The sequence below is a fragment of the Lolium rigidum genome, chromosome 4, assembly GCF_022539505.1.
Source record: "Lolium rigidum isolate FL_2022 chromosome 4, APGP_CSIRO_Lrig_0.1, whole genome shotgun sequence".
NCBI lineage: Eukaryota > Viridiplantae > Streptophyta > Magnoliopsida > Poales > Poaceae > Lolium > Lolium rigidum.
In genome coordinates, this window is record NC_061511.1 from 167,900,218 (window position 1) to 167,913,805 (window position 13,588).

At 42.5% G+C, this 13,588-nt stretch overlaps 1 protein-coding gene across 2 annotated transcripts; it reads left to right on the forward strand.

Annotated features, from left to right (window-relative positions):
* The first annotated feature begins 7,386 nt into the window (after positions 1 to 7,386).
* On the forward strand, positions 7,387 to 12,469 carry LOC124706264 (UPF0235 protein At5g63440). Of its 2 annotated transcripts, none has more exons than XM_047237914.1 (7): positions 7,387 to 7,760; positions 10,235 to 10,349; positions 10,840 to 10,993; positions 11,073 to 11,169; positions 11,348 to 11,436; positions 11,591 to 11,659; positions 12,132 to 12,469. In XM_047237914.1, the coding sequence occupies exons 1-7, from the start codon at positions 7,646 to 7,648 to the stop codon at positions 12,189 to 12,191; spliced, it is 699 nt and encodes a 232-aa protein (XP_047093870.1). In that variant the 5' UTR covers positions 7,387 to 7,645; the 3' UTR covers positions 12,192 to 12,469. The 2 variants fall into 2 exon arrangements, with proteins under 2 accessions (XP_047093870.1, XP_047093871.1); XM_047237915.1 differs by having other exon boundaries at positions 7,654 to 7,760; positions 10,249 to 10,349.
* The last annotated feature ends 1,119 nt before the right edge of the window (positions 12,470 to 13,588 follow it).

Below are 13,588 nucleotides of genomic sequence, written 5' to 3' on the forward strand. Positions count from 1 at the left end.
CGGCGAGCGGCGGTGGCGGAAGCAGATGGGCAGAGGAGGAATGGAAGGAGACGTCGGTCGTCTACTACCCCACGGCGACGAGAGGTGCTGCCACGCCGTCAAAGGTAACCTTCTTCATCGTCTCCGGCTGTTTCCCCTTCTCTGCCTCCCCTGTTCATAAATTCTTCTTTGAACCAAAATTGTGCACAAAAGTTTGAACCAAATTTGTTTTTTAAAATTCGTAGGAAACATTGGATCAATTGGAGAATGATGGTGTGATTAGAAGCAGGAATTCCAGAGACATTTAGGAAACATTATTCTGATTCCACTATCTCTGTCTAGTAACTTGTGAAGCTTGCCTGTTAACTTGTGATTCTCAGTTGTTGTCTACCTGCCTTTTGCTATATAAATAACAGCTACTTGCAATGTGCTCAGCAGGCACAACATGGAGTATAGTCGCAGGTCCACTGGTTCAAGGTCACAAGAAAATCCAGGTGCCCATCCTCTAGTGTACCATAGAAGAAGTGCAAGGGAGAGGCAACTGGCAGAGGAGAGAAATAGAGAGTTTATGGAGCAAGAAGTTGTTACTGGTTTGGAGCAGCTAGGTGAATGTGTTGTTAGAAGGATGTTTATGGCATTGCCTGCTCCTAATGCTCCAGCAAACACTAGAAGGGCTTGTCAACCTACTATGCCATCCATGGATGAGCTGCCAAGAAGAGTTGATGGGCTACATCCTAGGGAGGCAAGGAATCAAAGGCTTTGTTCAGGTGATTACCCTCCCTTGGATCAGTTGGAGAGAGCTCTTGAGGGACAATACCTGCATGCATTGGTCCCTCCACAAGTAGAAAATGAAGTGACAACATCCATTGTGCTATGCAAGGTGAAGAGAGCAATGAAAAGATGGGTGGCTAGGATTAGGAACAAATTAAAGAACCAGTAGTGTGTGTGTGTGTGTGTGTGTGTGTGTGTGAGTGACAAGCAATGTAATGTTTTTTGTGAAATAAAATGTCTTGTGCCAATTAATTACCAGCATTATGTCAGGAATGTCATATTCTTCATCTTCTTCAACAATTCCAGCCAGTTGTTGAGCCATTTGCTTCTGCACAAATTTAATGTGACCTTTTTTGTTGTGCCCAGATTTACCACATGTAGAGCAGTGGATGTGCACTCCAGCCCTGGTAAACACCTTCACTCCCTTCTTCATCTTCTCTTCTGGTGCTTTTCTTCTATTTTTCTTAGGCCTCCCCATGACCTTTGTGAAGAGAGGTGGATGCACTTCGCTGCATCCACTTTGTCCCAGAATATTCTGCCTCTTAGTGGAGCCAAATTAAATCCATATGCTCTGTTATATGTATCAACTGTGTAGCAAGAATGGACTAGATTTTCTGGATTTAGTCTGTCTGTCCTGCAACAAGCAATTGCATGGTGGCATGGTATGCCTGTTAGTTGCCACCTCTTGCAGTCACAGGTTTTACCCTTCAAGTCAACACAGTAAGATCTCTCTAGCTCATGTGATTGCACAGAGAATTGATAATTTCCTCCTGCTTGGACAATGCAATTCATACTCCACTCAGTAAGCTTGTCTAGTTTCTTCTTTATTTTTGGACAAATCCTTCCATGCCATTTAGTAGCATCCCTTTGTTTTGACAAATTCCTTTGCATCTGCTTGTAAAATAGCATCTCAAGCATTGACAGCACTGGATTCTCCCTAGCTGCCAATATGTAACTGTTGAAAACCTCTGAATGATTGTTCAGTAACATGTCACACTTGGAAAAATCAGAGAAGAATGGCTTGATCCATGTGTTTGGTACTAATTCTTCCACCCACTCATATGCTTGCTCACTGTCTGCCTTCATCTTTTCCATGTTTTTTTGCCATTTGGGAATATTAGTTGATCTTGCTATGGCCCACAAGTCATTCTTCAGTGTCTCTCCTCTGTGGCCTGCTTTTTGAAAATTCTGAATCAAATGTCTCACACAAAACCTGTGCTCTGCATCTGGGAAGACCTTCTCCACTGCATTTATCAGGCCCTTTTGTCTGTCACTCATAATTGTCCAGGGAGATGTGTTGGTGATGTTGAGATCATCTCTTAGTGTTTTCAGGAACCACTCCCAAGAACTTGTGCACTCCACCTCCACCATGCCCATGGCAATGGGAAAAATGCAGTCATTTGGGTCTATGCCAACAGCAGTAAGCAACACATATTAATGGCCTGCATCCACTGAGAAATCCTCTTTTGCAGGCATCATATGACCAGTACATTGTTGCCAAGTGCTCCTTCACAATGTCACTCCCTGTTTCTTTCACAGAATTGGTGGACAGGAAGAAAGTTGATCCAGGGTTTGCCCTCTTTAGCTCTTCACCATAATCCCTTAGTAGAGAAAACTGTGCTTCTTCATTACCATGGATTTCTAACGAGTGCAGCCTTCCTTGCTCTCCCCAACTTCCACTCGTCAGGGGCACATGTTGTATTTTCTCCGAACCTTTGCTGCAAATGACTCGCAGGTCCATTTTTTGATTGTCTCTCGAATTCATTAATGAATTGTGTGCATAGGAATTTAGTCTGTAAGAGTTCTCATTTCATAAACTCTCTCACATCTGTGTTCTTCTTCATAAGATGTCACCACATATCCACCTGACCTCTGCAAATCAAAACCTATCTTCAGCCTCCATGGACAACCTTCCTCACACCTAACATGAAGCCTGGTTCTGTCATTCTTGATTTTCCTTGTCTTCACCCTCTCTCTGATGTTGTATGCATTAACTGCTTGCCTTGCCTCTTCAATGCTAGCAAATTTCATGCCAATTTTGAATACAGGAGATTCCATGTCCACTACTGGGTTAAATGCTGCAAACCTGTACTCTAGCTGCAGTCTTTCTCCTTCTTCCAAATTAAGATCTCTGTCTTCCGAGTTGTGAATCATCTTCCAGGTCGGGAGCAAGCACAATCTCATTGTTGTCATGCAAGTCGGTGTCAACATTGTCCAAGAACAAATCATCATCTCCAGATTCTCGCATCATAGTCACCGTCAAAAAATTCGAGTCTGTTGAGCTATCACTGTCTGAATCATCTGCACATGACTGCACACACTCCTGGCCAAGATCTTGGGCTACAACAATTGATGTTGATGCTGCTTCTTCAGAGAGTTCAAGATCATTTCTAGCAATTGCTGCTCTAGCCCTCACAAGCTCAGCCCTGATCAACCTGATAAAATTTGTGTGATCAACAAATATTACCAGGGTTTTATGTACTTTTGCCTCCCTTCTCATGTCTACCAAATCATCTTCAGTAAGCAGAGGCACCAAACCATCAATCAGCTCTTTACCTGGGCAAAGCCAGTAGACATGAACCTTCTCATTTCTCAGACAATCAAGCACAGACAAAATGTGATCAAGGGTTGAGTTGTTCCAACTGTCAATTAGCAGATTGTCAAATACAGAGACAGTGTCATCCACATAACTCAACTTTTCTGCAAGGCCACAGAAAAAGCCATTGTGGCACACCTCCAGAGAAAACAGCTTTGGAGCAAGCTTTGGATTAGTAACTGCAAAAATAAGAAGAAGACAGAGAATAATTCAACAGTGATATGTCAAGTTGATTTGAATTGTCAATGCTTGTCTTATTAAAAGTACTGTTGCCTTGTTTGTGAGCATTGTCATGTTCCTGCCACATCCACCTTAAATATGGGTGCCACAATGTGCTGCCTGGCCAAATTAAGCTCAACCATGGAACACATTGAGTGGGCTGACAAAAAAAGAAGAAGCACTGGTTCCAGAAGAAGCTCTGCTCCTCTGTTGAGCTCAAGTGCTAGTGCTAGGGAATATAGAACAAGAGAGAAAGAATTGCTAGTCTACCACAGAAGAAGTGTTGAGGAGAGGGAGGCAGCAGCTGAGAGGAATAGGCTACATAGCCTAGCTGTAGAACTGGATGCTGCAGCTGGCCTACAAGAGCTAGGTCATGGCATGGTCTACTCTCCTGCAAATAGGCATGTTATGTCCGAGATAACAAGCTCAGCTCAGCCAACCCAACCTAGAGTGTATGGCTCTACTGCAGATGAAGTTGTTAAATACCCTGGAAGACTAGCATTTGATCCTTTCTTTGTGCCTAAAAAAAAAGAGGATTCCATGCTAGCTGCTATCATGTTGTGCAAGATAAAGAAAGGCATCCAAGGGTTTGCAAAGAAGGTGTCCAACAGCATGAGTTGCAAGAAACAGTAATGTGCTTTCTGTCTGTTTAGTTCCAAAGTTAATTTGCCACTTGCTGTTGTCATATTGTTACTACTGCACTTGTATCTGAATTTGCCACTGAGCTGCTACCATGTTGTTACTACTGCACTTGTATGTCAGTTGTAATGTTCCTCTTCTAATATGAGTATTAACAATGTACTTCATGTCAATCTCCATTTGGCTGTCAGAGGTAACACTAACTGAATTAACTGAAAACCCTGAAACTATGAACACCAAATTTTCAGAGTTAACACTTGCACAATTCTGCCTAAATTTGAATTTTTTTGCTCCTACTCCACGACAAGGAATCAAAATAACATATCTAACACAGAAAATTAACCAAAACAACTCAAGATTCTCGGATTGAACGAGATTACAGTGCACTTTTCCGCCTAACTGCAACAAGCAAGAACTGCCTCAATACTCCTAACCTATGAGCGATAATTGCCTCAGACGATATTGTCGTTCATTACTGATCGATTCGTCGCAAAAAATCTGGTTCTTTCGGTTTCTAACTTACCCTCACCAAGAACAGCTCCGCGGGCCGGGAAGCAGAGGAGCAGAAGCAGAGGGAGAAGACGAGATCGAGGACGGCGAAGCGTACCGTAGGGTGGCGGATCATCCTTCCAGAGCCTCTCCCGAATCTCCGGCGCGTCCATCGGCTGCAGCGGCGGAGCAGCGGCGGGAGCAGCGGCGGGAGGAGCAGCGCGTGCGCGACGACGAAGAACAGACAGCACGCGCCGATAATTTTGCTCCGAAAAAAAACAAATAAATAACTTAACCACCACGCCGTCCGCGCGGGAGGACTTAACTGACTGACGAATTATTTTCAGGGGGTTATTTGCAAAGTGCCCACCGCGACAAAAACCACCTGGCCACCCGATTCGGACTCCAGCGTGGCACAGTCCGACTCTAAGGACCAAATCTTCACATACGTTGCAAGTTTCTGGACTACTATTTCACGTTTTGCAAGTAGTAGGACCAAAGCTTCACATGCTATACAAGTTCCTGGACCTGAGGTGTAATTAGCTCTTATAGAAGGCTATGTGTGGATCTAGGAAACTACGAAGAACAAAAATAGCGGCGAGGCTGTCAGTGTGAGAAAGTGCGGTAGCTGCTTTGCTGACAAAAGCGACGTGAGCTAAGGGCACTCTGCAGTAGTATGGACGAGGAGCCACCGCCGTCCATCTTGTGTCGAAGACTGTACAGTGCCGCGGCGACTGCTGCAGCGAATTGTATATGAAGAAGACAGGCCATCCATTACCACATAACTCCATAATAAGCATGTCATGTCATGTGTTTTTTTCTGTCTTCTGACACTTCGGTAGTTCGGTGCGGCGACATGTGAAATTCGTGTCGTTCCTCCCAGTCCCAGCTGCAGCCTGCAGCGATCCGTAAGAGGAAGCCCAGCCTGACGTGCAAGCAGGCCGATCGACGCTTTCGTGGCCTCATTCACGGCATGGGCTCTCTGTTTCTTCGGGATTTTTTTTTTCTCGCCAATACTTATTTTTGCCCATTTTTTTCCACTCTGAGTTCTAAGATGTTTGCTTTTCCCCAATTTTCCCAATTGAGGGTCAAACGAAAAAAAGAAGCAAAATCACCACAAAATGGGAAAAGGCAAAACAAAATTTCACCAAATTCATTTGTTTTTACCCCATATAGGGTAAAACTGATGTATTATAGCAGAAATTGGTGGACAAAAGCAAGATATTAGAATTTACGGCGACAAAAGTAAAATTGGTAAGGGCATGTAGAATGGTTGACATGGTTGTATTATCTCAGCTTGTGTGATTAGACAAGGCAAAATAATATGCTATACAATGGATTATCTCTTTGTGTTATCCCCCATAATTATAGTTTGCATATTCCATAAATTATGGGATGATTAAAAAGTGAACTCGAAAGCAAGGTCTAACATAATACATCTCTTACAATAGAGATAAGTATCTTATCTGTCATCCTAAGAGAAACCAACACTCTTTTTTGTCGTGTTACATTCGAGAAGAAACCAAATCATATAGCGCGCGTTTGGTAGGTTGTGCTGATTTTGATGCTCAGTAGACTCCATGGGTGTTAACACGTTCGGAGAGCTTCATGCGATTTATGCCATTTTGTTTGGTAGTCTGGGCTGTGCATCAGTAGGTAATCAAGTGTCACTTTGTTTGGTTGCCCGTATGCCTTGTTTTAACATCACCTCTTATCTATATGGTGATCTTACATCTCACCTCTCACCTACCACGCAGTTGGCCACGAATCCGGGCACCATGCCGCTGATGAAGACCATGGCCATGGCAGTTACAACCATGCTACCACCGACGACGGTTGCCACGATGGTTACTGCCATGCACGGCCACAACGGTTACCGTCATGGATTGCCACCTCTCACCTACCACAACCATCACCGTGATGTTGTCCATGAAGACGGGCACAAGGCCTACCACGACGGCTTGTAGGAATACCATGGTACCACGACGATGACGAGGGTGGCTACCACCATGGAATACAACCTCTCACCTACCATCATCATGTCGCCATCCACGAAGTTGGTCGCAAGGCTTACTACGATGGCGCGCGGAAATACCACAATGCCGCATCGGACACCTCTCCCCCGAACGAATCGAGCTCGCCATGCCTGCCAAGCGAGGTCCTGCCCAACCACCACCCCAATTCTCGCTAGGGTTCGTCAACGCCGCCGTTGCACCACCGCCCGCCGCTGCATAGGAAGTTCGTCGATCAGTCGCCGCCATGGATTGCCTATAATTTCATACATCCTTTTGCACCATGGACGGCCTCTAATTTTAGAATCATGCCAGGTTGTTCATGTTTTCGTGTAAAGGTTCATGGTTGTGATAGTGCTAATTTTAATTTCGTGATATATGTTGCATTGATGCTAATTTTAATAATTATTTGTTTTCCCATAATTTTTTGATTCATTTATAGCTCATTTCACTAAAATCTAACACAAGTACAGTATGTATAATCATTTATTAGAACAAGTATGCATTACATATATTTGGCAACTCAACCCATGGAATAAGCCAAATTTTCAGAAACCCAAAAAATAGAAAAAACCTGCTGCTAGATAAGCAGAAGCTAAAAAAATCGCCCTACGACCCCGCCTGTCCCGTGAACGGAAAAAAAAGGTGCTATTCTACCAAACGCCCCCACTAGATTTTATCTCTCCGGTCCGACTAGGACTAGTGTCAATCAAAATAAACACGCGAAGATTTGTCTCCCCGATCCGATTAAGCTCTCCGCCTCGCCGCCGCCTACGCATATATTCGCCGGCGACGCAGATCCCTACTCGATTGGCTCCGCCTGCACAGCCCTGCTCCCACGGTCCATCTGCCGGGGGGCATATTCCCCGCCGCTCCTGGCGCCGTTCCGGTTCGCCGCCCACCGTAGCTAGCAGCTGCGCGAGCGCGCGCGAGAGAGAGGATGCCTAAGCGGACGACCCACACCTACTCGAGCGAGGACGCGCTGCCGGAGGGCCCCGAGTCCGACCTCTTCGTCTACTACTGCAAGCACTGCGCCTCCCACGTCCTCATCACCGGTCAGCTTCTTCAACCCCTCGCGCTCCTTTCTTGATTCCTATTCAGTACAGTTTGAGATGCTATGTAGAGGCTTCGGTTAGTTTTACCAGATCTAGCAAGTACGCCCCATTGTTCTAGGCTAGCGTACAACTATATGAAGTTTCAGGAGTGTTTTTTTTTCTCTCATGGGGGTGCCTATTTCACTATTTCTAAGTCAGACTAAGATGATGTTCACCCTGTTGGAAGTATTTGTTCGTATAGTGGAAAAAAATAGTATTATGTTTGTCGACTGAGATGAGATGAGTTCAACTAATAGCAACCATGGGCTTGCCGCCGATCAAATCCTGTAGTTACTCGTTTGCATCTCAGGTTTGTTAAACTATATTGTGGCCAAACATTCTACAGCATTTGTCTGGTTGGAATATGATATCACCGCAATGGAAAAAAAAAATCGTATTACAAACTAGAACATTGGTATCGCCCGGTTTCCACAAATAATCATAGACTAAATGAAAATTATTTGAACCCAAACAATGTTTCACTAAATGTCATCCTAGTCAAATACCAACCTGAACGAAAGTTCTATCACTAGAACTTACAAAAAAAGTGTTCTCCATGAAACTTATTAGTGGTTGTTTCGATATCAAGCTAGGTGGTTCTTCATGAATGTACTTTTGTTTTTTCGAGTTTAATGGAAAACATATGCAGGAATGTTTCATAAACCAGATCTCAGTTTTAGTTCAACGTGGTTTGTTATTGTTGTTTTATCCTATCAAATCCAAATGATGACATTGTCAACAGCTAGGCTATAAAGCCAGTTCAACAAAGCCATGCTTTGCTTGAACTAACTTAGCCAAGATCCAAATAACACCTTAAGTGGGGTTGTGTGATGGTATAGCGTTTATAGTGTATGGCGGTTCGGGGCTTTGGCACCGGTAGTGGCATGTTCTTCTCCAAAGCGGGAGCTTCCCAATTCTGCCCTTCTTTTCAGAGTTGGATTTTCGTTTCCTATTTGGTAAGGGTTGTGTTTTGTGTGTTTGATTGGGTGGCATCTAGGCCGGGATTTGTTTGGTGGTGTCTGTTGTTATGTTGTCTGGCAGCTGTTGCGGTCTTGTCGTCAGTGCTCATTCTTTCGGCCTCGTCTTATGCTTGTACAGCTGAAACTCTGTTCTTTCAATCAATGCATCGAGGTGCAAGCTTTGTGTTTTCTTGTAACGAAAAATAACCCCTTAGGTTACAAAATGAGTCTGTTGCAAATTTCGCGTCTGTTCAGTTAGGATGTATTTGGTTGAGGGAATACGGTGGAATGGCATAGAACCGTTCTAGAATCTTGGGTCATTCCGGTGTTTGGTTTCTAGAATGGAGAAAATTGGAATGGAACAACGTGAGCGAATGTTCTGTGTATCTTTGGAATGTGGAGATACTTCAAAATCGACAGAACCGACTGATTTCTCTATGCTTCTGCTAGTGATGTGAATCATGTGAGTGCCTCCTACGGTTTCTGGTCACCTCCTCAAACCATTATATGAATGTGTGGTGCGTAGGCAGCGAAGTGCACATGCCACATCTCTTAGGCAGCGCCTGGTGGGGTGTATCTGGCGGCGGAGGTGGGCAACAGGCCACTGCGATGTGCATCTCCTAGCTAGGCAGCGGCAAAAGTGCGAGGAAGCGGGGCAAGTGTGATAGCGAAGGGCATCTCAGCACCGACGGAAGCTGTTGTATTAATGCACTTCACCACTAGTCCAATGTATTAGTACTTTGTGTCTAGTGTATGCATGTTTGCTTGTCTATGAAATTTCATGGCATCGTAGAGTAGAGTTAGCATTACATCAAGATGACACGTAGATTATTGATTAGTAGTGCATGAACCATGTCATGTATGTGTATTCATATGGCTTCTTAATCTGCATGAGACATGTTAGTAGGATACAACAATAGTGCTGAAGATACAAATGAGATGCACCATAAATTTTGAATAATTTGCAGCTGAAAACGCCAGAGTCGGTAAAGAGTGTACCCAGTGCTAAAAGCTCCCACACATTTGTGGGGTCTGGGAAAGGGAATTTCTAGGTGTGAAAAATTATATGTATACTATAGGTAACATCACCACTCCCTATACAAGAGGTGAGCTGAATAAAAAATTTAACATTTCACCTCCCCAACCAAACACTGAGATTATTCATTCTATTCCATCGTAAATTTGTATTGTCCGCGAGCAAACATTGGCCAGCATGATTGACATACCCCGTAACAACTGACAACCATGTCCAACACATGTAGCAAACTTACTTTACCCTCATTTTGGTTCTTGTTTACTTTTGTTTTCTCCTTTGGTTTTTTTTTTCATATGAGTGGCAGTTATATCGAGCTGATAGGAAATGGTTTCTGTCTGATATTTTGTAATCACTAGTTTCAAGAGATGTTACATTCAGTATGCCCGTTAATACTTCAAGTATCTGCTATTATAAACAGTTCTGATGTGTGTGTTATAAAGATACCCTATTGCAGAAAATGCCAAAGCGGAAGACTGATGGAGCACATGTTCTAGACAAGTCAAAGCATCTCTCAAGGCTAAATGTGAAGGATGCAGGGAAAGTCATGTTGAAACGGTATATTAATGATCCCTTGTAACTTTGTTATTGTTAGGTACTTGAGTCAAATCCTATGTTTTCTGATATTATTGCATTATTTGTAGTCATACTATTACGATTGTCAAATATTAAGCTTTGGAAACGTGCTGTTATGTATGTTGATTAGCCTGGTGAAATTTGTTAGTTTATATATTATCATGTAGTATGTATCTATGGTATTTGGTGTGATTTAAGTGTGCTCAGTTGCTTTCGAGAAGAAAATCCGTTGGTAGCTGCATCAATTCAGGGTAAACTTACACAACTCTTTCTTGCATAACAGAAGCCACTTATAGATTTACTATGCTAGTTTTCTCTTTTCTGAACTTTGAAATATGTTACACCACCCACACTTTTCATGTGAATACTCATTTGGAATGCCCACACCAGGGTCATTTGTCCTAAGTTAATTTGGTTGTTGCAGTGGAGTGCATATATTTCTGATTATATAACAGAAGTATCTCTGATGCAGTGGAGAAGGAAAGCTTGAAAAGCAGTTCCGAATGACCTGTGTTGGATGCGACCTTTTTGTTTGCTATCGATCGGGGGAGGATTTGGAGCTTGCTCCTTTCATATATGTTGTTGATGGAGCACTGAGTTCAGTGGCGGCTGAGACAAATCCACATGTACACATCATGAAAGCTTTCTTTGATCATTCCAATCTATTTTTCCATTTTGTAAACTAACTGGCCTTGAAAACTGTAGGATGCTCCTGTACCGCCTTGTATCACACAGTTGCAAGGTGGACTTGTCCAAGTTGCCATTGAAGTAGAAGACCGGGCACAACGTTCAGCAATCACAAGTACATTACGTTAATCTTGCAGTAACTTTGTTATTTAAACCATGGTCACTGTTTGTGATAACTAAGCACCCTCTTAATGAATTGGGTGGCACTATTGAAACAGTATTGTTTTAATTACCAAAAGAAAAGAAAAGAAAAGAAAAGAAAAGAAGATGTGACAAATTGTATATCTTTTCAGGAGTGAATGCTGATGATGTCCGAGTAGCAGTAGCTGCCCCTGCTGCTCGCGGAGAGGCTAACAATGAGCTACTAGAATTTATGGGAAAGGTAACTTTCTTCAATCTTAAGTTTTGTCAGTATTGGAGCGATTTAATTGTTTAAAGTATTTGCTTACCTTGGTACTTGTATGGGTATATATTTATTGCAATAAGGTGTTCAAACTTCTCACCTGAGCATGTCTGCTGACAATTTGTGCAATTAGGTGCTTGGCCTAAGGTTGAGTCAGATGACCCTTCAAAGGGGGTGGAATAATAAATCAAAGCTTCTGATTGTGAGTTCTCATTTCCAATCTCTTGTTTTAGGAAATATAGTACTACCTCCATCCCAAAGCTTAAGGCTTATACTCCATATTATTTTTAGAAAGTCAAACTATGTCAAGTTTGACCAAGTTTTATCAAAAATCAGTAACATGCAAAATACAAAATCAATATCATTAGATAGATAATGAAATATATTTTCATATGGTATCTACAAAATATCATATTTGTTGATAGATTCTTCTGAAATTTGGTCAAACTTAACTTGGTTTGACTTTTCAAAAAAATATAAGCCTTAAGCTTTGGGATGGAGGTAGTAGTACTATATGAATTGAGTTCATTAAACATGGGTTTCCATTATACCAAGCTTTTTGCTAGTAGTCAGTTGAGTCAACACTTCACATTTAATTCATTATTTATTTCTTGGCAATTTTGAAGTTCCCTGTATTGATTGTTTTCTTTACAAAATACCCTGACCTTATTTAGGTTGAGGATTTGTCTGCGCGGCAAGTTTATGAGAAGCTCCTAGAAGCTGTCCTACCTTAGAATACCTACTTGGATCGGCTTCAGTATACTCTTATCTGGAGGAAAAGGACCCAATGGTGCCTACTTATCCAGTGAAGCTAAGCTGTGAGTAGCCCTTCGAGTTGTAATGCAGACTTCTGCCCATGTTTGTAAGCGACATCTGACATATATTTGAGTGTTTGAAACTGAGCTTGGGTGGTGATTCTCAGGCTCAGTGCCGAACAAAAATGATTTCGTGTTCTGTGGTGTTTGAACGTATGAAATCCGCATAAGAAATAGATTGGGAAGTATAAAAGGTATACTGTGATTTAGCCTACTTTTCTACTAGGCGAACAAGCGCCACGCCACCTGCATAGTGTCTTGGCATGGCTGACAGGCGAAGGACTTGCCGTGTTTCCATCTGTAGAATAGGCAGGTCGTCTAAGACTTTCTCGTAGATCCTAGCGTAGACTAAGACTTTGGTCTTTGATCTTTCCTTTTTTTAGGGGGTTAACGATCTTCTTGTGCACATCGATATAATCAACACAACTATGCAAACGGTAAAATTATATTTAAGTGTCAAACATACAAAATATTAATAAGATTTGCACTTTTTTTAGATCAACAGCATCACTCCCCAGCTTCATTTCATAGAAAAGAAGCCATACAGAGTTCAAAGTTAAAAGAACTGAAAACAAAAGAAGTTCAAAATAGGAAACAAACATCGTCTATGAACTACGCGCTGAAAAGACTGGAAGAGGATGCATCTGCCATCCCAACTGTCCAACTTCCATTATTTCAGAACTCTGAGGGTCTTACAGACACAAAACAAGACAAGCTACATGAGAAGCTTCTGTTGCACTCACATCACCAGATGGATGTTGTGTGCTTCACCGGGATGTTCCAGGAGAAAGGCTAGGGTCGTCCTTCCTTCATACCTTGAGTTTCAAGATGAGGCCTAGTCGAACGAGGGACAGTTTACCTCACTTGGAGGCATAGAGGAGCTTTCATTTTGGCAAGCAGCAAGCCCATGAATTGTTGCTTTTCCACTTTCTAACTCCTTAAAAGGCTTCTTCCAGCCTCAAAGAAGGTAGTAAACCAGGTGCCAGATCTGTTTCAAGTTAATCCATGTAACCTTGTAAAAAACAAGATTATTTTTATTAAGCCACATACCCCAGAGAATGGCAGAGGAAACTACATTGAGATGTGCAAACTTCTTATTGCACAACTACTTAGAAGCAATAGACTCAAAAATTAACACATGTATATTAAAAACCTCATCCACCAGGTTCCAGAGGGCTCTAGCTACTATGTAGTCAAACATAAGGTGTTGGACAACTTCAAATTCACCGCACATTTCACACTCCATAGGCTTGGGAATGACTCTAGCTCCAATATTATCTCTAGTCATGATCTTATTTTGAGAGAATAACCACAAA